This window comes from Prinia subflava, chromosome 1 (genome assembly GCF_021018805.1).
Source record: "Prinia subflava isolate CZ2003 ecotype Zambia chromosome 1, Cam_Psub_1.2, whole genome shotgun sequence".
Classification (NCBI taxonomy): domain Eukaryota; kingdom Metazoa; phylum Chordata; class Aves; order Passeriformes; family Cisticolidae; genus Prinia; species Prinia subflava.
This window is the reverse complement of record NC_086247.1, coordinates 99257855-99285058: the sequence shown is the minus strand read 5'-3', so window position 1 is coordinate 99285058 and position 27204 is coordinate 99257855. Positions and strand designations below refer to the sequence as shown.

The following is a 27204-nucleotide window of genomic DNA, read 5'->3' as shown; positions in this document are numbered from 1 at the left end:
GCTATTCCTGTTACTACACTTAATTCTTATCTAGAAGGGTGGTCAAACTGAGGTTTAAGGGGGAGGTTAAGCACTTGCTGCTCCTCAGCACAGCCTTCATTTTACCATTCAGAACTATCAGATGTTTTCCAATAACCCGTGTGTTTCAAGTCTATTTTCTCTTGTTCTAAACCTAGTGCTACTTACCATTTCCTTACCCTAGCCTTACCCTAACCCTGACTTTAACCCAGATATTTCACAGAACAAGATGAACAAGACGTTTAAAATTTATTTCAGCCTATCCATGAGGTGGGGGTGGTGGAGTTAGAGTAACCCAAATGTAGGGCAGACAAAGCCTTCATCCGGCTTTAGCCCTACCTCAAAAACACCCTATAGGTGCTGACATAACTGAGCAAAAATAAACTATAAACTACAGACTTCTGTTGTCAAGAGACTTCATCTTTGATACAGAACTGCACAAACAAGAGCTGAAAAGTAGGTCAGTTTCTACAGCTGTCAGCCTGGCCACTTTTCTGTTTAGACAACCAGTGGTAAACTTGTGAATAGGTTGATTGTAAAAGGCTGAGCTACACATTCAGTAGTCCATGTAGTTATATGGGTGGGATCTAAAAGAACCTGTGAGGAGTAGTTTATTTTAGCCCCAGTCTGCTCCACTCTCTCTCTATGGAATTGTGGGGATGGGATTAGAATGGCTTTTAGCAAAACAGTAAGTAAACTCCAGTTATCTGTGTTCGTGGCATGAGCTGCAGGACTTTCATGAGGGTGAGTTGCCTTAGCCTCTGGCTTGGAACTTTTAGATCCAACCGTATGACATATTTATAGTTTTGATTTGGATTGGGAAAACTGAGAAACTGTGTTATAAATTATCTGTATTAAGATTAGGGTTGGTGTTTGTAGAGGCGAAATTGTAACACTGCATCTTAGTTCAGCTGAACATCTGTATATAAATGGAAAGTTGGAGATAGGATAAAAAATCCCCAGACCATAGGATGTGGGTGCTACAGGAGGTTGTTCCTTTCTGAGCCTTGCACTATTGGGCCTGAGTGCACATTTGAAAACATGGATGTGTGCCACTGATGTGGAAAAAAGAGTCTGTCATGACAAGTTTTGATGCTGCAGCTTGTTATACATGTTATGAATGTTCATACTACTGTTAACATGCTTCCTGCTTCAAACATGGTTTGAATGTATTGCCATGGTCAGAAAGCTTACCTGATAGCCACCTCTTTGAAAAGGAAATGTTGGCTTTTCAGAAAGCCCCCTGGTGCGGATCAAAGCCATGCCACAGCTGGGGACAAACTGTTTGGCTCATTGGTGGCAAGGAGCATTGTGAAGGCCTGTGATGATTTCCAAATGTTAAATTAAATGATTTCTCTTTAAAATTTTCTGTCATACTTGTTAATATTTTATGAAGAGGTTGGTGATGAGAGTGTTAGAGGTTTTTGGGACTAGTTAACTGTCTTAAAAGCAACCAAAAATGCCTACCTATACCAGAAAATGAACATAGCTATTGGCAGCAAAAGGCTAGTCCATGTCTCTTTTCCTTCTCTGATATAATTTCTTCTGTCTTCCTGCTGTAATTATGTCAAAAGTTCCTCTCACATGCCATGTCCACAGGTAGCGTTGTGTCAGCTTTATGATTGTCTTGACGTCCCGTTTCCACAGTAGCAATGCTCATCACCCCTTTGTACAGCCTGATTTTGTGCTGTGAGGCTGGCGGGGCTTGGGGGAAAAAGGCGGTCCAAGAAAGAATATGGCGGTACTGGAGCTGTACATTCTTTGTTTCGAGAAGAATTGGTTATAATGTTTATGTGTTTATCCATAGTATCTGCTAATTGCTACTGTTTCAATTTTATGGGGCTTCTGGGGTTTGGTTTGGATTTAATTTGTTTGATTTTGTTATTAACTGTGCAAATAGAGAGTATGGTCAATTTGTAATGGGAGAGCAACCTGAACGAATATCAATCTGTGGGATAGTTCATTCCCACAAGCAAGTACTCTACAAAGATTTGGGAATTGCTTTACAAGTAGAGTGAAGCCCATTTGCAGCTATGTTTAAGCCTGCAGTATTATAATGAACAGATAGCAATGGGATTTAATAATAGAATGCATTTATTGTGGTTAAATACAGAGTAAAGTGTAGCTGTGTCAAATTACTTTTGAGATTGCTGATTGAATAGCCCTTATTGCTGAATTATTGTAGCATACTTATTATCTAGTGGATAAATCAACAAGTGAAAATCTACTTATGAATTTAATGAGGGGAGCAAAATGAACACCATGTTTTAAATAAGCATCAGCCTTATAGTTCTTTAATTTTTATGACTTTATGTTGAAAATCAGGCAGATAAGAATAATGTTAATGTTGTTTGATGTAATGAGATGAAAAACTTGAGGTTTTTTTCTTTCTTTGTCTGAACTGGAGGACAACTTGTAGTGCCAGCGGAATTCTCTCATTCTTTCTTGTTTTCAAACCATGGGATTCTTTGCTAAAAGAAAAGTTGCTTCACTAAATAAAAGCAAGCAACATTCCCCCAAGGACTCCATATTTGGAAGTATATTTACACGCATGTGCACACACCCCCCCCCCCCCCAATACTCCTGCTTTTTTTGATATAGATATAGATATAGATAGATTATTTTTTTTTTTAACAAAATAGTTTCTTGTGTGATTTTTGGAATTAGTAGAGCATGAAACACCCCCAAAAGTAAAATGCTATTGATGCCTAAGTGCAAAAACAGAAGTGTTGAAAGTAGCAGTGGTTTTGGTTTGTGTCATAAATATTAAATTATTCCTTTTTCTTTTCACTATAGGTACTTCAAAAACTGGGAAAAGCAGATGAAACTAAAGATGAACAGTTTGAAGAATATGTTCAAAATTTCAAACGGCAAGAGGTCAGTTACTTTTTCAGTTTCTTTAATTGTGTCTTAAGAATGCAAGATATTTAACTTGCTGATTTTGAAGAAGGTGTTGCAGGGGAACAGGTAAGATTTTTACTTTTTGGTGGGTACAAGATTTTGTTCTGCAGCTTTCAAAAGGAGATAACAGTTGCATTTGTGCATGAAGAGTGCTAAAATATGGGCTGAAAATAAAAGGACGTTTGTAGTCATATGTAACATCATCATGATTGAACCGCTTGAGATCAGAGTGACAGTACATTTTCACCAGTAATTGAGGATAGAACCCAAATTCAACCAAAAGCAACTTTGTAGTCTCCTTCTTACAAAGAAGAGAAGTATTTCCATGGTTTCATTTTGTGGATTACTTTCATCAGTGCTATATTTATATAGCTGAATATAATACTGGATTTATAAAAGTGAGTAGATTAATAGTTTCGAACTGCACATGTGTTGTAAAGCTCCCTGTGGGTGCTGGGGTCTGTGGTGGCAGTGCTGATGAAGCATAACTAGGCAGCAGTGCTCAATTAGTCTTAGTGTTAAAAACATGACATAGGAAAGCAAAGGTGCTCCAGTGAGTTTATAATCTACTGCCAATGCAATCCTAAATTCTAACCCAAATTACTTGTTTTTTATTGGACAGACTTTTTGGCTCTGAGGTGATGATGATACAGTACCTTTCTAATACAAATTAATGCCTACCATGAACTGTGGTAATACCACCAAGAAAATAGTCTTGTAACATAAGTATGAACTGATGTATCTGTTGTCTTTGTGAGCTGTTATTTAGAGCTCCTATAGAAAGGAATTGGAGAGTGAGAACTACTCCCACACATTTTACACAATGTAAAATTTGGCTTATGCCAGTGTTTGCAGTTTCTGCTCTGAATCAGTCCTATTCTACCAATAGGAACTTTCCTACTGGAATAGGAATAGCACTTTTCTCCTTCTTATGTAAACATAAAGTCTGCATCCTGACTGCTAGAATTCTTATTAACTCTTTTTCATCTTATTGTCATTTAGCCTTTATTTTCCTGTCAGTGTAGAAGAGAGGGAGATTTCAAGAGCTACTGAGCTTTCTTTTTCACCATAGAGAAAAATACTGGGAAGTGAAAGAATCTGTTTTCTCTGAGAAGGGTAGTTCCTTCCCCAAATTTCTTGAGGTCAGGAAGATGGTGGGATTTAATAGAAGTTTTGAAACCCTACAGAGATTTTGTATTTTCCCTTTTCTTCACTTTCCACTTTTCCAAGTCTTCTTGACTTGACTTTTTGATTATCTGATGTTGTTGCTTATCCTTGTTGTCCATATCCCAGATGTTTGCACAGCTAGTAACTGTGTTTGTAGAAATAAGGTATAAACTCCGAGGAGTTTCTTCAGTGTAGGAGCAAATGGAGCATCCCCATGAAGAAACAGAATTTGTGGTACTTTTTTCTTTTAGTTCAAAATTCTGAGACAAAAAAAGAGGGGAAAGAGAAAAAATCCTTTAAAGCAAAATGATGTCTCAAGTATTGGGGTTTTTCTGTCCTTTACCAAGAATTTTCGGTAACAGTGATTTTAAGTTGAAAATCTTGTTTAGGGCTAAGGAGTGTATTAGCATTCCTTCCTTTTTATTATCTCTTTCTTTGGTGTATATAGAGACAGTAATAAACAGTAAAGGACTCCGCAGGATTCTAAATCCTAAATGCAAATGTGAGTTGGGACCAGAGAGGGAATTGGGTAGGGAGGAGTGACTGCAAAGAGAACTGCTACAACTATCACGATGGTCACATGCAGATTAGGCTAGGACCACTGACACACCAAATGGAGAGACTGTATATTTACTGAACTAGTCACACACATTACTGTGCTTTCAGGGTGTTCTGTTGCACTCAATTCTTCAAATACAAGGGGAAAAATGCTGCAAAAGCCCTGTTTCTGCCATGTTCACCAATAAGAAGCATATAAATAGTTTAAATTTTCTATGTTTTGTCCATGCTTTGATCTACAATTTATTAGCAATGCAAAGGTATGAAGTGTTACAATGTGCATCTGAATTATCATTCTTTCTGATGAATGCTGTGCAGAACTGCTGCCTTCTGTGAACTCAGGCAGCCATCTCTTCTTGGTTTACATCTTGTTTACAAGTTCATTCTTCAATTCTAGAGGCTTTAGATAAAGAGAAGTCAAATTCTAGATACTAAAGGCAGTCTGGTGGATTTATCCCTGTGGTTCACCAGACTGTTGATGTGGGCCATTCAGGATGCTTGCAAGAAAAATGAAGCCTGTTAGAGGCTGTTCCATTTTTTTCAGTTCCCTCCAGAATTATTTGTCCCTGGGATAGTCATTGATGTAACAAGGTCATGGCAGAGGAAGTTTGAGAGGAGGTCCAAGCTCTACTTTGTTTCTTGCAATCTGACTTAGCAGTGATTTGTCTGTTCCCTGGCCACCTCACCTACCCACACTTCATTCTGAGGAGCACTATCACATCAATTCTAGATCTCCTTGCAAGTTCTTTGTTGCAGGTGATGCTATGTGTGCCCTGGGGATCCTGGTAAGCTGAAAGCTGTGAAAATGGTCTGTTTATCTTGTTTGCCTGCATTACTGAGCCTGCAACAACCCTTGAGAGGTCAACTGACCTTAAGTATAGAATGATCCCTTTATTATTACTCTCCAAAGATAATAAATGAGGACTCTCAGTTCAGCCCACTGAAAGAATAAAGGAAAGTCCTTAGTGCTCATTATCCAGGAAACAGAAATCTGAAAACCTGAAATCTTTGCCTGAATAGCAGATTAGATGGTGGGCCTGTACCAAACTCAGAAGAAGGCTATGTGTAAGGTTATGTCCATATCATGGTTTGACACTGACCGGATGCCAGCCACCCATAAAAGCCTCTCACTCACCCTCCCCTGCCACAGTTCGGCAGACGAGAGAAAAACCTAGTGAAGGCTTCATGAGTTGAGATAAGGACCAGAAGAAAAAGTCTAAGGGCACAACAGGCTCATCTTAGAGGTACAAAGTGGGTTTATTATTAACAGAGTCAGAGGAGGATAATGAGAAGTAAAATAAGCCCTTAAAAACACCTTTTTCCCCCAACCCCTCCCTCCTTCCCACTGGCAGCACAAGGAGACGGGGTGAGGGCTTTGGTCAATTCATCACCCGAGGTTTTCCTCTGCTGCTCAAGGAGAGGAATCCTTCCCTGCTACACCACGGGGTCCCTCCCACAGGAGACAGTTCTCCATAAACTTCTTCAGCATGGCTCCAAATCTCATGAGCAGCAGTCCTGCCAAAAATGCTGCAACGTGAGAACCTCCCACAAATAAACAGTCCTCCCAAAACTGCTGCAACACCAGTCTCTCTTTCTATGGGATGCATGGAAAGGCATGGACAGGCTGCTCCAGCCTGCAAGCAGGGGCCCCATCTCTCCATTGGCTCTGCCACTGGATCACAGCCTCCTCCAGGCATCCACCCACTCTGGCATGGGCACCTCACCCCTTGGGCTGTGGGTGGATCTCTGCATCCCCCATGGATCCCCATGGGCTGCAAGGGCACAGCTGCTTCACCATGGTCTCTCCACAGCCTGCAGAGGAATCTCAGCTCCAGTGCCTGGAGCACCTCCTGGCCCTCCTTCTCCACTGACCTTGGTGTCTCCATGTTGTTTCCCTCACATGTTCTCACCTCCTCCTCTTCTCTGGCTGGAATTAAAACTGCACCACCACTTTATTTTGATTTTCTTCTTAAATATGTTATCACAGAGGCATTACCATCATCTCTCATTGGCCCAGCAGCATGTCCATCCTCAGAGCCATCAGGGATTGGCTCTGCTGGACACGGTGGAAGCTTCCAGCAGTTTCTCACAGAAGCCACCTCTGTGGCCTCCTTGCTACCAAAAACCAGCCCAAGCAAAAGCAACACAGTCCAGCAGGTCTGTCTGGAGAAAACCATCATCTAGTTTCACCAGTCATACATTCCCATCTCTTTCTGAATACAGTTGGATAAGAGCCTCTTCTGGACTTGACAGCCCAGAGTTGAATTACCCAGATGAATCACCATGGAGAAACTGAGTCATCCCATGTCCAGAGACAACAGAGCGCAGTTGCTTTGGAGAGCCTCAGGACTTTCTCTGTCAAAACCATTAAGCTCCTGCAGCTGATGCCAACAGTAAAAACATTTTTATTTGTAACAATGAATACAGCTGTTTTTCATCTTCCACTTAAGTTGTAAACTGAAAATTGCCACTCTAAATCAAAGCTTGTGGAACAAAGAAAATGTATAAACTCTTATATGACTATATGACACAGATTTTCATTGTATTGCAAGAAATTTCTTGAGATTTAAACATTTATTTTGCACAGCTAATTGTCAATACGCTCAGCATCTAAATTGACTCTGAAATTCAGAATAAGAGAAAAAAAAGAGAATTTCTGCATAATTCTCTCATTTCTCTTGTGAAATTATCATCAAAGGCCAATGAGGATTTACCAGAAATTTTGTTTGTATTCTGTTTTTCAAGCAATTACATCTTACATGTTCTTTTTCTTTACAGCAAGTACAATAGCAATTACCTTTATCCCCATGTATATTTTAATGACTCATAATCATTAAAAGTCACACTTTATTGCTCTAAGAGAGCAATATTCTAGTTCATGTATATGCACACTTACCTCTTTTTATTTTTCTACGTGTAGTTATGAGACTTCTTTTACTTTACATGCTACAGTTAAAATATATTTTAGTACTTAAACCCATAAATATTATGTACTGTATATGTGCACAGAGGAGATATAACAGTTAGTACTACAAAAGCAGCTTCCCATGTCTTGTCAGAAAAAAAGCAAAATGTCTAAGGCTGTTGTTGATAGTTTATAGAATTAGGCGAAAAGGAAGAGGTTTTTTAGCTGTTGTTGAGTGATCAGAATCTGCTTCTGGAGACTTTTACTTAATGTGCACCTAATAGTAAGAGCTGCTAATTAGGTGTAATTGTTATGGTTCCTGAAAAGGCTCCTGTCCAAATATTCTTTCACAGGCATGCTTGGCTGCCTTATAACTGTGTCATGACATTGTTCAGAAGTTGATTTGTGAGGCAATTAACGTTTTTGAAGTGTTCTTTTTGCATCAGCTGTGCCAATAATTTTTTAAAACTTATTCATGAATTAAGATGCCCAAGATGAGATTCATCACCTATACATAGGTGCCAGATGTGCCTCACAGTGTCCCACCTAGTCCCCAGACATTGATGGAGAAAAAGACCACTGCCCTGAATAATACCTGCTGTCTTGAGTACCATGTGGCATCTCCAGCTGCAACAAACACGTTTTTTGGCAGCTGAACCTTGTGCCTAGAGTGTGATCCAGTTCCAGACTGCAACACCTGAACATGGGTGTCTGTGTTTCCAGGAGTTGGGTATTCCCTTGATGCGTGTGCTAAACTGGGCAGCAGGGTCTGGGAGAGCAAGGCAAAAACCCATCAGTTTTCTGGGGCCATCTGTGGGCCTTAATGTCTCTGATCAGCCCTTTCTGGGTCTCCTAATCCTGGACATGGATCCAGGAGTCCATTTTAGCTCAGCCCTAGTCATTAGTTACACCACAGACTCATTTCCATGCCAAAGGGACCCATGTTTCAGCTGTATCTCCTGCTACTCCCACCTGGATCTCTCAGACAAACCCTGGACTTGGATCAAACCCTCATGAGGTTGCAGGTTGTCAGTCAAACCACTTACCAGTCACTGTCTCTGCCCACCTGTCCCAGCCCCTGCAGGATGGCACCCATCAGCGGGGGCATAGCCTCCACTGGAGTCACTTGTGGTTCCTGGTACAACCCCACCAACTCTGAGGGTTCTGGGTTAGTTGCCTAAATGTTGGCATCTGTTGCCGCTTGCAAGGCCCTAGTGTGTCCTCCCTGGTTTCCAGTTGCTGTTCAGAAAAGCTGGTAGGTCTCTAAGGACCAGTTGTGTTTGCTGTTTGTGGATATATCACAAACAGCACGAGATAACTATACTGGAGTGAATGGTTTTGACTACCAGATTTTCTTAATTGCTCTTCTGACTCCACAGGTCGCTCTTAAGAGATCTACATTGGTTCTGTGACAAGGAGAGACACCCAACTCATGTAGGCAGTGATGTCTTAATCCAGAGTTGGATGGAGGACATGATTAAGAAAGGGAGCTTCAATGTGTATTACAAATAACAACATTAAATTCAATCAGTGTTTTGCAAAATCTTATTTTCTCTAGGAATTATTAATTATCTCATATGACCATCTTTAAACCTATCTTATGCCCCCATTTAGACCCCCCTCATTTTACAGGTCTTGTATGTGGTCTTGAGATGGATTAAAGAATCCAGGCAGTAACCAAAAGTGTGAACTTTCAAATTACTCTGAATGGGTGACAGTCTTTCTCCTTAGCTGATACTCAGATTTTCTTGGTCATCTGTAGAATTAATACTAAAGTGCAGGGAATTCTTGGTACTTGTTAAGCTGCAACTATGATGTGTTCAGTGCAGTTCTGTCCATACGAGACTCCTTTGCTAAATAAAAGTGATACCAAGTGTCTCTGGTAGATATTCCAAAGTAAACCAGACATAGGAAAACACAATCTAGACTAGAGGGAGGGAGCTTTTTTCTTTGAGCCAATAAGTGTTTACATTCGGGGGATGAGTCTGACAAGCATTAGGGGTAAACCGTGAGTTTAGATACTTTAGATACACTTCAGAAACTTCAGATACTGCATGGTCCTAAGCCAAATACACTCTATACAACGTATATATATAGTCTGTACAAAGGTACAATGTATTTTGAAACCATGGGAAGGATTTCTCTGCTGATTCCATTCAATCCTGAAATGTGTGTTTAATAATTATTTTAAGTCTTAAGGGCCATTTTTCCCAAGACAAGAAGAAATACAATGTAGCATTAAATCTCATCTCAACCTCATTAATTTGCAATCAGGAAAGATTCAGGAAGGTGAGGCCCTCTGTTTTATGCTACAAAATTATCTCTGCATGGATAGTCCAGATGCATTTCCACTGATTCCTCATTAAAAAAATAGAGAGCAGCCAATGCAATGTTTTTCTTTTTTGATTCTGACCATTGATTGCTCCAGATCCAGAGTTCAAACCATTTTCACACCGTGCAAGTTTTGACTGCTCCTTGGATCTAAACTATTATGCCTCTACAGCTTTAGTAACTGTACTAATTTTTTTCTTCCTAGTGCAATTGAATGTTCAAAGTTATCTCTGGCTATTTTTAAAGGAGACCTGTATATATTTCTTCAGGACTCCTTTGGGATAAATCACCGTGGGATAGTTAACATTACCCAGCTCAGAGATTTAAGACATGAATTGAACGTGACGCAGTTCACAACACAGTTCTGGACATTTTTACCTGATCTGTTAATACATAGCTTATGTACATTATTTACAAATATAGTTATGGGTATGCAGCTATAGGCATAGAGGCATAAGTAGATGTTCAGAAAGTCTAGCTTGACATGAAATGTGTATAGATTATTTTTAGCCATAGCACTTGTAGATTCTTGCTTCTTTTGCAGATCCCAATTTTTAATTAAAACCATTATTCTGGGGCCTACTTTGAGGACATGAGTATACTTAAAGGATGATGTAGTAACTGTGAGGGTAGAATGCTTAGGGAGGGGGAGGTTTACTTGTGAGGGAAGATTGTAATTTCACTTAAGGTGAGTGCCACATGTTTTTCTGCACAGTCTTCATCTGAAACAGAAACCGATGGTTCAGTAAAAGGGATGGTTTAGTGTCTCTGCAGGCATAGAGCTTTATTACCTTGGGCCTTGCTACTAACACAAGACAGAGCTTCCTGGTTCTTGCCTTTAGAGTTGATTTTTTTTTTTTTTTTTGGATGAGTGTAAATTATCTGAGAAGCCTGTTTCATTCGATGCAGTTTACTTCAATTCAACATGCTACTTAATAAATAGAGCAACAAAATTCTTACTTTTCAGCCTTCTTAGTGGCTGGGCCACAAATTTTGTGCTCTCCTGGAAGATATTGTGTGAGAAATGACACTCACTTCTTAAAATTTTAAGAAGTTTATTAAACTATAACAAGCGGCAAAACAAGGCAAAAGGGTGCTTAGCCACAGACAGGGGCACAGCCAACAGCACAACCCCAATAACAGTAACAATCCTTATATACTATCCTGGATATTGCATCAGCCAAAATTCCCCTCCCAAAGTCTGCCAGTTGACTCTTCTTTGCCATCCACTGGTGGAGACCTTCTTGCAACTTGACTGGAGGTGAGGAGGTGCCATGCCAGTTGTCCCCCCAGTGACAAGCTTTCCCCATTCCTGGATACCTCATGCAAGAGGCATGTGTCTGAATGCTCTGACCATTGAAGTTGCTCTTGGCAAATCCTTTACTGACGTCAGACATCCTTAAGGTTATACCTTCTGCCTTCTAAAGTATTCACATTATTCACATGCACCCTTTAGATTCTGATTTTCACATGGAAAATATGAAACTCCAAAGCAGTCATATTTTGAAGCCATCAGTCATATTTTGCTGCTGATTTTTCCATATGGTGTAGCTGTATGTGAGAAAATGGGACTGCAAGCTGATATTCCCATAGTTTCCAACTGCTTAAATAAATCATTTGAAAGATACTGGAAACTGGCAAATGTGAACTGTTTCAAAAATTTTCAGGCTATTGAAGGTGTCCTGGACAGCATCTTTTTAGCAATAAAGTATGTGTCTAGCACATGTTTCTTTGCAAATCCTAGGAACTGTGACACAAGTCCCATTTGTGATACAGTCAGAGATAAAGTAACAAAAACCATTGTTTTCTCTGTTATGAATTTTTCAAAGGTTGTTGGTAAAAGAGAAAGATAATTTTGATGTATTTGCCAAAGAAACAATCAAGATTTCACAGTAGACTGCAAGATGCACTAATCAAGCAAAACAAAGTAACTGAAGTTACTTTTTTAATAGTTATTTGCTTGCAAAATGTTAAAACTCTAGAATACCTGGGAAATTGCCTGCAAATATAGTGAACAACTTGTGTAGGGGCAGAATTTTCTTCATGTTTAGACTGACCTCATTTGAGTGGTTGAGAAGTTCACCATTTTTGATTATGCTTCTTTGTGTTTCAGATGAGGCCATAGGCCCAATTGACTTGAACTACACCTTAGCTGCAAAATATACCTGTCTTTCTTTTGGTGGAATTCTTCCCTGTACAGATGATTGATAAAATAAACCCAGAATTTCTAGCGTAAAAAGAACACTATGCAATTCTCCTTTGCCAGGTCCCCTTTTTATATGAATCTGTGCATGTGACACTATTAATCAGATAGCTCCTAAATTGCATTTAGTTGTTGTTTGACATGCTGCATGCATGTTTCAAGGCATTAAACATAACTGACATAGGTTTTCACTTCCATGGGGATTTTTTTCTTCTTTTTCAGGCAGAGGGTTCCAGACTCCAGAGAGAACTGAGAGGATATTTAGCAGCCATTAAAGGTGATTTTTAAGTTTTATATCTTGTTTCATAAAGCAAACGTTTTTTTAAAAATTGAGACAAGTAAGCTTGTTTAAAGTATACAAAGACAAATACAAATAAGATTCTCTTCAACCTGATGCTAGGGATTCTGCACCTTCAATGTCAACTCATGTATGTACAGTCTTGCATCCTTGACTGTCCTTTGTGTGCATCCTCCAGATTCTAATGTTGCATGCATTCTCAGCACCCACAAAGTCTACACACTTTGTTATTCATCTTTGCAAATACTAGAATATGAAGTACCTCATGCAAGGCAAGGGATTTCTTGATCTCCACAACTGTAACATTTCCAGGTTATTGCTAGTTGGATAACGAGCTTTCTCCAAAACTATGCTCCCTGTGATAATGTCATTTCTCATCTCTTTCTGGCTGCTTAATTCATTTTTTTTAAAGTTTAAAAGTCAAATATGGTTTCTCTTGATACTACATTGAAAATCTAAGTAGCAGAAGTTCACTAACTAGTGCTTAAATATCAGAGATAAGTAAACAGTCATTTAAATCCTTGTAGATATTTGTAAATCCAACACACTCAACAGAGCACTGCGAAAGAAGAGAAAGGGTTCTCTTTCTCATGCCATCTCTCTTTGGAGGAGTTGGAGGCTAGGGATCATTTAATCTGAGAAGCTCAGTCATCAGTAACGATTGTGTTTTACTTATTCTCTTAAGCAGATATATACCTGAGTCCTGTAGTACTTAAGAAAGAAAGTCCAGGAAAAGGTGTCAGCGTGGTCTGTGACTGAGCTGAGTGCAAGCTTCAGGAGGGATTATCTAGCAGCTGTGCTAGCCTGCCTGCTGCAGGAATCTCTGCCACAGGTTTACCATGCAGAGAGCTTAATGGCAGAAGTTCAGGTATCAGAAAGGATTAAGTGTCAGCAGGGATGAACAAACCCTCCTGGTTTGCACATCCACCCTGACTGGAGAGAAGCAGCCTTCTTAAGCAAAGAGATACTCTGTTGGTTTTGCCTTACCTCTCCAGCTGATTAATTTGCAGTGACAATAAAGTTTGTAAATGAGTCCTGCCTGAAAATATATATGAAGATCGTCTGTATTTGATTGTAATTTAGTATCTTCTAAGGCAAAAAAAAAATCCTTTTTATTCAGGGGAACACTTTCTTAGCTGCATTCTCAGATACATCATTCTGAGAATTAACCATGACGGAGAAAAGGAAGAAAAACATCTTAATTCTTGTGGTATCCTAATAGTCTAAGATGAGCTCTGTCATTAAAAACCACCCCCAAGACAATTTCTGAAGAGATCAAATATTCTGTTTTGGCTCAGTACCTTTTGATTCAAGGGTGAAAGCTTGTACCCTCTAAATACCAGTATTTCCTTTGTTCTCCCCCATGCCATTCTCTCTTTTGTACTCAAGGACTGAGAATAGGCATGTACTTTCAGTTTTTTCAGTATCTGTTTTCCTATCCTACCCATTCTATTTTCTTATTAGGAAGTGTCCATTCTTGCATTTATTTTCCTGTCATATTTACAGCATATTCTTTGGGAGCACATGGTGGAATACCAACTCATTAGATCAAGTCTGCTCTTCCACACATTCAAGTTTTAAATTAATTTTCCTTTTCCACTTGTGAATGTTTCTTTGTGCAGAAAACAAAAATATTGATGTTATTCCTAAATTCATTCACTGAGCAGTTAAATCTGAAGATCATACTTAGAGATATTTTCAAGACAGCAAACAGATTTTGACTAGAGAAGAAATGTGCTTTTTAAAGAAAAAGTTAATGCTGAGTAAGAAATTCAAGTATTGTTGAGATTTTGAAAAGAAGTAGAAATAAAAGTTGTCATTTTAAAATCACATATTCTGAACTCTTAGAAAGTTAGGTGATATAAGTTTGGTTTCACTGGATTGAGAAACATATTCAGCATCCAATGGATTCATGCTGTATTAAAATGCAAACCCCAGTGCCTTCACTGAGTATGGTTTTTTATTTATTGGGGTCAAACTGATCTCACTGAAGATAGATTTAGGCCCTTTCTCATAATATCATTGAATCTATTTTACATTTAAGCCGGCTCCTCTGAGTATTACAGAGTGACAACCATCAATAGTCCCTATTCTTGTTGCACCTGTGGTGGCAAGACCTCCAAAAGTGACTGATCAGTTTGGCTTCACTCAATCCCCTGTTGCAAACATAAATAAGCACTGGGCTCCTCAAACTTCTAAGCCTACTGGGTGACCATACAAGATCTTTCATAAAACCACATCCATTACAGAGTTCTTCCCAAGTTCAGGTATCTCTTTTCTAAATTTGCCCAAGGGAATAGCATAGTGGGTACACGTGTCTGAAAATAGAGACATTTAGCAACTATTTCTTGTCATTTGCACCTCTATGTTCCTCCTTCTGTCTAACTGCAGGAATGCAAGATGCCTCGAAGAAGCTTACAGAGTCTCTCCATGAAGTGTATGAGCCAGACTGGTATGGACGTGAAGATGTGAAAATGATTGGAGAGGTAAGATTTATGGAAAGAGGGAAAAAGTATTTTGGATGCAAGTGGATTAATCTGAGCTATTGAGGAGAAGTGTGCATCCAAAATTGACCTTAATCCTTCATGTCATGTTAAATCCTGTTTTCTCAGCATATAAATTACGGATCTTGTGAAATGCAGCTCCTGCTGGCCAGATGCAGCACTTGCAATGTCTATTGTATGAACTAGCTGATCAAAGCTCCCACTGAGATAACGTCAGTGTGAGCAGAATTGGTCCTGACAGCATCTGACTGACAAGTTTGTACAAAGGTATCTTACATGCAATTTTACAGTCAGGATTCTCAGTTTAAAAGAATGTTAAAAAGTATCAGATCTGCTTATCCTTTTGTGCTGTGTAGCAACTGTTGTGCCAGTGGTACTAAACAGGATACCTTATGAGACACCTCTCTCTGAGAAGAATATGGAATTTAAAGGCAAACTAGAGTTCAGGACACTATTTCTTTTTACTTTTCACCTTCCTCCAGTGATTAGAGAAGAACAGGTTTTTCTAGACAACATGGCAGGAATTTAACTTGAGGTGCTCTGAATTGCCTGCTTAAAGAGCCTCAGTTCTGGGGGAAGTCTGTCAGCAAACATGTTGCGGGTGACAAGAAAGTGCAAACAGTTGTCAATGAAGCTTTTAACCACCTGGCATTCAATTTGCAAGGCCTCCTTGATAATATAGTTAAGAGTAAACTTGAATACAGAGCAGTGCACAGATTGCTTTTCTTCTCTATGGCTGCCCTCTCCCACCCTTCCGTGCTGCAAAGGATTTTGATTTTAAAAGCACTCAACTTCCAAACTGTCTAATTTAAGATACATATTTTTTTGTTTGATTGGTTTGGGTTTTCTATGTAGTTTTAGGTTAAACAGCAGGAAAATCTTATGTTGCATCTTGCTGTAGCACCTTGCCTTTTATCTGTAGACTATTAGATTTTATACTCAGAAGTTTGTAGTTGAGTGTGAAAGGACGAAAATTCAGCTCTTAAGCTCTATTAGATAGGAAGATAAATTCTAGGTGTGTTTTCTTAATAAGAGACTCATGGGCAATATTACAAAATCTCCTGATTTTTGTCTGTACATTATCACAAAAGTAGATTTATGCATCAATTAGAGTGGCAAAAGCTCAGTTAGAACTTAACCTGGCCACTTCTGTAAAGTATACTAAAAAGTGGTTTTATAATACATTAATATCAAAAGAAGGACCAAGCAAAACCTCCTTTCTTGTACATATGGAATATAGTTACCAAAGATGAGGAAAAGGCTGAGGTACCTAACACCTTCTTTGCCTCAACTGTCAACAATAAGACAGGTGTTCTTCAAGCTAATTGGCCTCCTCAGCTGGTAGGTGGTGTCAGGGAGCGGAATAGCCCCCCTGTTATCCAGGAGGAAGCAGTCAGAGACCTGCTGAGCCAATCTTCAATCTTCACAAGCCTGTGGGACCAATAATCCTGGGAAAGCTGGCAGCCCATGGCTTGGACAGGAGCACTCATCGCTAGGTTAAGAACTGGCTGGATGGCCAGGCCCAGAGAGTGGTGGTGAACGGTGCTGCATCCAGTTGGTGGCCAGTCACTAGTGGTGTCCCCAGGGATCTATGTATGGGCCCAGTCCTGTTTAAGATCTTTACTGATGATCTGGATGAAGAGATCAAGTCTACCATCAGGAAATCTGCAGAAGATACCAAGTTGGGTGCAAATGTAAATCTGCAGTAGGAGAGTAGGAGAGCTCTGCAGAGGGACCTGGACAGGCTGGATTGATGGGATGAAATGCAACAATATGAGGTTTAACAAGACAAGTGCCAGGTCCTGCACTTTGGCCATAACCCCTCCTGAAGCACTACAGGCTGAGGAGAGTGGCTAGACAGTCCTCAGGCAGAAAGGGACCTGGGAGTCCTGGCCTGGATCAGGAATAGTGTGGCCAGCAGGAGCAGGGGAGTGATTCTTTCTCTGTTCTTAGCACTGGTGACACCATACCTTGAGCACTGTGTCCAGTTCTGGGCCTCTTAATTTAGGAAGGATGTTGAGATGCTGGAGCATGTCCAGAGAAAGGCAACAAGGCTGGTGAAGGGTCTGGAACACAAGCCCTGTGAGGAACGACTGAGGGAGCTGGGGTTGTTTAGCCTGGAGAAAAGGAGAGTCAAGGGAGATCTTTTCACCCTCTACAACTGCCTGAAAGGAAGTTGTAGCCAGGTGGGGGTCGGCCTCTTGTCCAAGGAAACCACCAACATTTCAAGAAGACACAGTCTTAAACTGTGGCAGGGAAGGTTTAGGCTGGACATGAGGAAGATTTTTTTCACAGAAGGAGTGATTTGGCATTGGAATGAGCTGCCCAGGAGGTGGTGGTGTCATCCCTGGAGGTGCTTAAGAAAAAACTAGATGTGGCACTCAGTGCCATGTTATAGTTGGTAAGGTGATGTTAGGTCATAGGTTAGACTTGATGATCTCAAAGGTCTTTTCCAACCCCAACCTTGCTGATTCTGTGGTTCTGTAATTCTGTGATCTCAGCCTAAAGCAAAAACAATTATCTGTTCAGTTTAGGATATAAATGGTCATTCCAGAAGGGATCCACTTAAAAGACCTTATTCTGTATGGTAAGATGATGGCTTAAAGAATCCTTCCACAATGTTGCTTGAGTCTATTAGCTTTCAGAAAATCTCCATTATTTTAATTTGTTCAAAATACATATCAGCATGATACAAAGGCAAACACACAAGACTGGCAGTTGCTTGCTATGATCTAATGTTGTGGTGCTTCATAAACCACTGTGATTAAATGCTGTGTTAATAAATGAAGTATTTCTTTTAAACATGTTTAATAGATTTTAGTAATTCATTAGGGACTGTTAGAATAGGAAATGAATTAACTGAAAGCTAGCATCACACAGCATTTATAATATGCTGTATAGTAAGTTATGATAAAACAAACACTTGGGAATAGTTTCCCAGAGTTGTCAGTGAGGATAACAGCCCTGTTTACACCCAGTAGCCTCCCTCCCATCAAAGAGAAGGATGTTTATTTGCCTAGGCTGGGTACGGGTATAAAGTCTCTAAAGATCTTACCACATCTTGATTTCTAAATAGAGTAATTTATTTATACAAAAGCACATATCTGAAGGCAGAGAGTTCTGAGAGCGGCCTTATTCTACAACCAGTTACAAACCTAGGCAAAGAAAGTCTGAACAAGACAATAACTAAAGCATAGAAATCTCAACACATACAACTCTAATGAAACAGCGAACAAAGCACAAGATTCCTAACAAACAAAGCTCTAATAAAACTATAGACAGAGCATATAATTCACAGCCTCAGGGTAAAGCAACCTCTTATTACTGTCTGCATTTTCAATCGCTGGGATCACATTAACAGAGAGGAATCGATCACAAATTTCAGACAGGAATCTCAGCCACAGGGATCGTAGTAACAAAAGGGACCCCGAAATTCCAAACCCACACAGAGCCCTCGGCCACAGGGACGTGGACGCAACGGGAAATCCCGAACCACACAGAGCTCCCGTCCGGGGGATCGCGAGGGCAGTGGGGGCCCGAGCCACGCAGGGTTCCCGAGGGCAATGGGGGCCCGAGCCAAACAGGGTTCCCGTCCGGGGGACCGCGAGGGCAGATGGAGGGTCCGAGCCGCACAGGGTTCCCGTCCGCGGGATCGCGAGGGCAGTGGGGCCCCGGGGTCCCTCCCCACACAGAGTCCCCGACTGTCCCAACCAGCGCACCGGTAGCAAGTGCTGCAGGGGAAAAGGGGGGACCCCGGGGCCCAGGTCCCTTAGAGCGGGGACCGCGATGTATAATACCTTAAAATCCCATCTCGGCTCCCTGTCAAGGATCGTTCCTCAGGTTGCAGAGAGTGGAGGTTGGATCGATGGATCGAATTGATCAATCAATCGATGCTTCCACCTCCAACCCTGAGGCTTTTTATCCCAAATTGCAAAATGCATATTCATATTTCTTATCTACACACTAACCAATCTAGGTACAATTCTAAAGTTCGTAAAACTACGAAAAACAGTATCAGAACCTACGCACTTAACATATCTATTAACGCAAAACACTATCTTGCTAGCCTCAAGTTCTATCTTGTTATTGTAAAAAACCTCTATTCTATCATATATGAAAAACTCTATCTTCTCTGCATAAAGTCTATACGAGTTACAAACAGCAGTCTACCCTATTTTTGTTATGTCTTTAAGTTTATACGAGTTACAAGCAACAATCTACCCTATTTTTGTTATGTCTTTACTCTATCACTAGGCCTGAAGCTGTGTCCTTCTACACTGAACTAGGACTTAGGGCATGCAAAGCTTAAAGCTAAGGGTTAGATTTCTACTTTGTGCATTTAAAGCTTTTATATATTCTAATTTTTCTAAAGGCTTTAATTCTATCTCTGTACTTTTCACTCTCTGTGGAGGATCCATGGAAACATGGACTCCGACATTTAGTGATTTTTGAAATGTGCAAAGAAAGGAGGAATCAGGATGTTTAACATGTGCTAATGATTTGTTCAGTGGAGAACCCAGGACCTCAAGCACTATGTCTGTGTAACAGGATTTGCGTCAAATAAGGAATTTCATCCACTGAGTCCTTGTCACATGAGCTGCATTAATATGTTCATAAAGATCAGAAAAGTACAGGGGGTTTCTCCAAAGGGAACTGAGGAAAAGCACTGTACCTTCAGGGCAGAGGTGTGGATTTTGTTTATTTTGCCAATGGATGTTGGGATGTTTCCTATGTCATTCCAGTTCTCCACAGCACACGGTAGAGTTCTTGTCTGCATCAGCCATTTCATCAAATATACCTTAATGGCACAAAAAGTATTAGATGGAAAGACCTTCCCTTTATTTTCTCTTCTATTTTTTGTTGTACTTCCTTTCTGTGTAAGCAAGGTTCTTCACCAGTGAACATACTTAGACACAAGAGCTAGGCTAGGTTCGGATTCTGTGTTACTGACCCTCAGGGACCTGAAGCCCAGAGGAACACCTTGAATCCATGACATCCTTATTTTCACACAGCACTTACTATTTGAAATAATGAAAACACAAACTAGTTATTAAGTTTAATCTTAGTTTGTTGTGAATTGAACTTGAAAGATCAAGGTATTCCTTTTCATTCACCTTATGTTTATGCTCTGATTTATTTCCATAAAGAACATCTTAAAACTTCAGAAAGAATAATCTTTGCCAATTACATTTGTATTTCTCCTGTGTTTAGAGTGGCTTTAAACTAAGTACACATTTTTCTCCTTTCTGCCTTTTCAGAAATGTGATGAACTTTGGGAAGACTTTCATCAAAAACTGGTAGATGGGTCATTGTTAACGCTGGATACGTATCTAGGACAATTTCCCGATATCAAAGTAGAGTAATGATTTTCTATTAAAAAAAAAGTTGTAAAGTTCTGTTGAGTTGCAAAATAAATTGAAAATGGGTTTACAAGCAAAAAAAAAAGAAAAAGGGTGGGAGGTGGAAGTCATGCTCTCCTGTAATGTACAGATATTGTTCTGTAAGTGAATTCCTGAGGTTAGGCAGGGCTGATTTTCCAAGTGAACAAAAATGTTTTTCATGCAGCAGTACTTGGAAGTAATTAGCCTTTGTAGAGGAAACTTGTATGCTTTATCTGCTCCTGTTTCTTTGGTATGTGATAATTTTAACCAACTTCAATAAGGACACATTAAGCTCTTCAGCTGTTAACATGCCAAGACAAATTGCATGGAAAGCAGGCTTTCTGTTATTGGCTAGATGAACCCATGAGTATCTTTCTTTTATCTAAGCCATAGCTCCTGTCTTTTAATTAGGTAAAAAAAGATTTTCTAATATACATCACAAGAGAATGTTATACAGATTCTAACCTCTGCCAAATGCCCATCTGGTGCACAGTCCAGAGAGATGACTGCTAAATGAAGTGTATGAGGATAAAAAAGCACTATAGGTGAGAGGTAGATAGTTTATATTTGAATATAATTGTATGGGCATAACTGGATTGTTTTTTGTGGTGGTTTAGAACTGAGGAGGTAACACACAGTCATCCCCTTTGTAATTTATATCAAGGACTAAAGAAAAAATAATCTAAAAATACCCATATTAGTGATGTACAGTCCTAAACTCGCTTTTAAATCAAACTGGGCTTATGCCCTCTCAGTATGTGGATTTTACATATATAGCTTTGTAAAGTCTATATCAAAGTATATATATATCTGTATTTTGAACTCCAGTATTTTAGGTATGTGTCAGAACAACTAGAGAAGTATACAGAGAAGTATATGTTTGCATTTTTCCAGCTCTAGAAAAATGCATTAATTGCTGAATTTTCACACTATATGTAAGGGGAAAAGATAGTGTGACCATGATTTTAACAGGTCCACTGATTCTAGAGAATGTAACATAAGAAAGTCTTATGTAACACTGATACCTCAACTCTAAGGCTTGTAGTCCCTATACCCATGAAAACCCTTTCCAAACCATATGTAAATTGATTCTTTATTTAAAATCATGTGATTAGTTTGTCTTTTTTACCATTTCCATGTTCCTCCTATATGATATAATAATTCAGATATGAACAACAGAGAAGGAAGAATAAAAATATGTCAAAAACTAAATTGACAACATAAGTAAAATGACTATTTTAAAACTGCTCCTCATATTTACTTTCATTTCTACCCCCTGTGCAGACTCGCATTGCAAAACGAAGCAGAAAGCTAGTGGACTACGACAGTGCAAGGCATCATCTAGAAGCCCTGCAGAGCTCAAAAAGAAAAGATGAGGGCAGAATCACCAAGGTAGCACAATCAGAAACATGCTGGCAGAACACTTGGGGATATTGGGTGGCATTGTTTTCTGTACAGAGACCGAGCAGAAAGTTTTTCTTCCTTTTGCTCTGTTAGAAATAATGTCTCTAAGCATAAATGTGTACTGAGTGCTTTGATTCATGTGGTAGGCTTGATCGGTGGCTTTCACAAAGGAGTCTTGTTTGAGATCTAAGTTGCTCTCCTGATGATTCTGAGGGGAGAGCAAACCCTGTATTGGCCTCCATGGCGTGGGACTAACATCCTTTGTTAATAAAAATTATAAAAGATCCACCAAGAAAACCACCCAAAAATAATTTTGGTTTTGTTATGTCATAGTGATTTTAGAAGTCACCTGTTTCATTTTTGTTTAGGCAGAAGAAGAATTTCAAAAAGCGCAGAAAGTGTTTGAAGAGTTTAACACTGACTTGCAAGAAGAGTTGCCATCTCTGTGGTCACGGTAAGAGAGATACTGTATGCAAGACCTTAAGTGGGGAGTAAGGAAAGGGAACTGGGATTTTAATGAGCTGATATAAAATGGATTGTTGGGTTCTTGAAGATTCCATCCATTACCTTTTTGAAATAATAAAAGGAAAAATGTATGCAAGTGCTCAAAAAAATATATGTACTGTAAGTGTATTTATACTTACTTCTTTCAATATATGTTGGCACTTAAGATTTGATACCGTATCTTCATTCTGAGGTGCAAAAAGGTTTCCATTTTGTGAGTAAATAATTATGCTAGAACACAGAGTAGTCTGTGGTGTTTTGGGTCTAATTACAGATCATTTTTTATTTTAACTACACCAGAAGACACATTTTATAGTTTTGCACTGATTATGTTGTGAAGTTAAATGATTTTTTTATGGGTCTACTAAAAGTAAAACTGCATATGAATGACTTTGAGTAAGGGCCCTTTTACTTCAGTAAATTTTGTATTAAAAAGCAATAGCTAGGCTCAGGAAAAGGTAGAATTAATTTATTTATTTAATTAATTTGAGCAATATGCATAATTTAGAAAGAAATTGCTTTCAGAGTCCTTTATTTTATTAAAATTTTCAGGAAGAAAATTATCTATTGAGTTGACATTTGCAGGCTTAGTCTTACTCCAAAGATAATTTTTGGTAATAAAAGTTGGGAGAAATTATACATGGAGCTTTCAAACAGGAAAAAAATAAAACAAAATCTAAGAAAACAGCTTCTACTTTTGAAATGCAGAAGTATGTAATCAGTCACCCCAAATAAGCAGATTCTTGACTACATGCACAGAAATGTCTAGTCTATATTAAATTCTTATATATATATGTGCACCTGTTTCAGAGCGGAGCTTGGGACACCCACACCTGGGCTGTACTGAGCATACAATAAAGCTGACCCCAGATGCAAGGGCATCCCCCTGATGCTGGGATAAGATCTGGGCACAGGGGCTCACAGTGCTGGAATGGTATCTTTCTCCTTTCAAGAAATGGTTGCATGCTGTCTAGTGGGAGATGGATGCCCACAGCATCTTGCCTTCCCCATGCTTGTGTTGCACCTGTGACTGTCCTTTTCCACTCTTTCAAAAAGGCTGAAGATATCTGACATGAAGTAGTCTCAACTTGATTGACTGGACAGTGTGAAATATGTATCACTAATGGAAATAATCATGAACAAACTAGTCTGAAATTTTGACATTTTATCATTTGTTTTGCTGAGAGTAATAGTCAAGAATGTTGCTTGTAGTCCAGAAAGCAGTTAATTAATGTTTGTGGCCCTCCTACACATATCTTTTATTCTCTTTTTCCTTTCTTTGTGCCATCCTTCATAGACGAATTGGCTTCTATGTGAACACCTTCAAAAATGTATCCAGCCTTGAAGCCAAGTTTCACAAGGAAATAGCTTTAGTGAGTAAAACTGATTCTCTCATGTATAATGGATTATGATACGCGTGACAGCTAAAAAATGTCTTATAGTAAAAATCTAGCAGATGCACACATGAGAATTTGACAGAGATCCAGACCCTAGTATATTCGTCATATTCATTTCTACTTGCCATATTTGTTTTCTCCTTAAGGAAGGAGAAACCCCTACTATTTTGGGTTGCAGTGCATTATCAGTTGTAGTACTAAATTCACTTTCTATTTTGATAATTACTGTTGCCTTCAGTATTTTTGCTGTGTCCAATTGCTAAGCACCTCTTTGTTTTCATCAGTACAAGAAAAACATGTCAAACATTTCCTTCAAGTCTGCTATATGCATTGTCAGCCAAGCAATATTTTATCTGTGGCTCCTAGGCAAGTCAAGCAGTTTCACTGCTGATATTTTGAACGTACCTGGCTAAATAGCAGTGTATTACCTATAGCAACCTTCAAATTGGAGCCAATTTTTTTTAAAAAACTCGCTTTACCGAAGCTCTGTGAAAATTTGGAATAGGTTTTTCAGGGGAAAACACAGACCTTTTTGGCTGCCCATGTTGCTTTAAACTTCAGACGACCTCCTTCATCAGAGACTGACATAGCAGTCAGTCACACCTACGAACTTGTTCTCTAAAAAACGGCTCATGTTTTTGAAGAACTGCTATTGCCTTTGATTGGGTTTCTGTTTAGGCTTTTGCTATACATGGCACTGAGAATTTTTGGAAGGTTTTATACTGTGACCTAAAGTTATCAAGTTATTTATCAGACCAGATTTATGACATGTGTTTTTAATAATGACTATAGTTGTTCACATAAACTCAGGCAACTGTTTTGTTTTCACAGTTATGTCATAAACTATACGAAGTGATGACAAAGCTGGGGGATCAGCATGCAGACAAGGCCTTCACCATTCAAGGCGCACCAAGGTGAATTTATTGCCTTTTTAATGAATTCCATTGCTGTAGGCTTTGTGGATTTCAGCATATGTAGTAATCACCTACGAGATGTGTAGTGATTGCTGCACAACGGGCATTATTTGTTTAGGATGCTAGATGAAGGTATCTGGGATGAAGTTCTTTTCAACAGGAAGTAAAGACGCAAAGCTTCCTTCTTCACTGACTGTTTTCCTAGAAAGTCCTTTCAAAACAAAAAAAGAATGGACGCTGTTTTAATTTAGCCAAGTTCATTGTAGACTGTCACATCAATTTGCACCAACTAAATGCACTACCTTAAGATTTGCATGAACCCTAAGCTGATTTATTCTTAGATGCTTAGTGTACAGCAATGTACCTAACTCTCATGATTTGTTTAAAGCCTTTAAATATTGAGATATGTTTTTAGCTCCTATTATAAGGTGAGAATCCCAACTTTTGAATGTCAGCTTTTATCTCTTCTACTTACGGGGAAAAGTAAAGATCTGAGGGTGCATCATAAAAGCAGAAAAGCTTAAATATAGAGAATGTCACAAAATACTGTATTTTTAAAGACTTTCAAGCAAAATCTTGCTTTAAAGCACAAAACCAAAAGGAGTTTAAAATCAGATGGTGCTTTCTTAAGGTCAATGGATGCCAGTATAGTATTTCTGATTTTTTGCTTTCAACAAATGTAGCCTTTCTGCCGTAATTTTATTTCTAATACTGATGTGCAGAAAAGGTTGAAATGTAAAACAGTGCCAAGACACAATGATATTTACAGTTAATATATAAAGCCTGATTTTCCATTTAATCCCAGCTAGTCATAAACTGCGTCAGAACGCTGCCGCCAGAAACCCGGCATGCACCATCCGCAGCCTCCGGCAGGAGGCGCATGCGCTCCCTGCCAGGGGAGGCCGCGCACCTCTCGCGAGAGCGCGGCTTCGATGACCCCGGGGCGGAGGCGCGGCTCCCGGGGCGGAGCGGCAGGCAGGCTGCTGCGGGGAAGCGGCGAAGTAGAGCGTCCTGCAGAGCTGCCAGTGCGGACAGGGAAGAAGCAGGATCGCAGGAGATCCGGCCGAGCTACACCTCCAGACAAGCCCCTAGGCCAAGAAACCGAGACAGCAGGGAGCGGTTGAGCCGCGGTTAAATGCTTTATGTGCTCAGGCAGCTCCTATACTCCAGTCCTTTGAGGACCACCATTGGCTAGTCAGGGAATTTTTCCTGGGCAGCAGGGGTTTCCCCGCCTGCAGAGGGAGTCTCCTGCAGCCCCGTGGTGGAAGTTTTGTGTGCCCTGATTGCCTGTCAGACGAAGTCTCTCTTCTCTGAAGGTTGCCTGCTTAGGGACTGTCATGTCAGCGGTCTCCACCCCCTCGTGTGTGCTACTGAATACTCTATCCTGAAGGCAAATATGGTACCTGGGACATAAATTTCTTAATGACTGCTTATTTTTTCTCTTTTAACATTTCCACAGAAAGAGGTGGTGAGTGTGAGCTAAGTTTGTCCTTCCAAAGAACAGTTTTTCTTGTGTTAGCATTAGGATCATATTTATGCTGTGGTCTCAATCAGGTAGTGCTTCTGCTCTCCCTAAGGATGTGTAGGAGTTGCTCTTAGTAAGTACTGTGGTTGTTGAGTTCCATAGTTCATAGCCTCCCTCACTGTAAGCTTTCAGCATATCTAGGTAGCTGAATATTTTCTCAGTTTGTACCAGGTATTTTCATGAGAAGGGCAGATGCTTTCTATGACTTCAACAGATCTTTTCTTAGTATCAGCAGAGCTCTGTTGAAGTCACTAGACTGCTGGTTGTTTATAATTGTTGTGATTTGTCCTTCTAAATAGTGATACCTTTTTAATAATCTTGTCTGTATTTTGTTTTATTGAAACCATTCTGAAGTTGCTGAGCTTTTAAAATTACTTGCATTAATCATTGTTATGCCTTCCTGTGGATTTTTTTATCTTTAGTCTGGGTTTCCAAGAAGTGTGTGAAATGAAGACAATAAATCCATTTCATATTTGATAATAGTTATAAATTTATAAGTGAAATGATATTTCAAGTACAGAATCTGAAAAAATGTAGGTACTCTGTTTTCTTCGAGTTACAATGATCAGGTAAACAAATGTTCCAAAAATCAAGATCATTCAAAATTAAAACTTCCTTTGACAGTGAATTTTAATCGTCTTTAATTGCAATTTTAGTTTTAGTCACTATATAATGGCTTCGTTCATCTACGGCGTGTACTCTCTTTTGTGGTCACTGACATGACATCAGGGTTGCAGCTCAACTGCTGCATGAGATTTTCAAGGTAATAAGCCAGCAAGATATATATGTCCTTGCCATTCCTTTGCTTCTGTCTAGTGATTCAGGTCCTCTCCGCTTTGCAAAAACACCGTCACCACCAGAGGAGGTCTCTCCCCTACCTAGCCCTACTGCTAGTCCCAATCATATGCTGGCACCAGCGTCTCCAGTACCAGCCCGGCCTAAGTCACCCACACAGGTAAGGAGATACCTAGCAGAGGGGCCTGACTTGTTGTGCAGTGAAAGGTAGCTGAGATGATGTATGCGGTGGATTTTTCTTCTAGGCTGTAACTGAGTAATGGCAGGCAGGCCACTGGTTCTGTTGCAATCTGTTCTGTTCATCAGTTGTTCACCCCTGTGTCATAACATGAATAGAAAACGGTTTTTAGGGGAATGAAGAAAATTGTAGGTGACCAGTGAATTGTTGGGACTTGCAGT

The 27204-nt window shown here is 39.7% G+C and overlaps 1 protein-coding gene across 1 annotated transcript in view; it reads left to right on the top strand.

Annotated features, from left to right (window-relative positions):
- Positions 1 to 2818: 2818 nt before the first annotated feature.
- LOC134554516 (amphiphysin) overlaps positions 2819 to 27204 on the top strand; it is a 58249-nt gene continuing 33863 nt past the window's right edge. Inside the window, exons 1-9 of the mRNA XM_063405106.1 lie at positions 2819 to 2895; positions 12306 to 12360; positions 14773 to 14867; positions 20144 to 20239; positions 21551 to 21658; positions 22039 to 22124; positions 23472 to 23547; positions 24403 to 24485; positions 26827 to 26965. Of these exons, the coding sequence (XP_063261176.1) occupies positions 14775 to 14867; positions 20144 to 20239; positions 21551 to 21658; positions 22039 to 22124; positions 23472 to 23547; positions 24403 to 24485; positions 26827 to 26965 (681 nt within the window). The 5' untranslated portion in view covers positions 2819 to 2895; positions 12306 to 12360; positions 14773 to 14774. The remainder of the gene's footprint in view (positions 2896 to 12305; positions 12361 to 14772; positions 14868 to 20143; positions 20240 to 21550; positions 21659 to 22038; positions 22125 to 23471; positions 23548 to 24402; positions 24486 to 26826; positions 26966 to 27204) is intronic.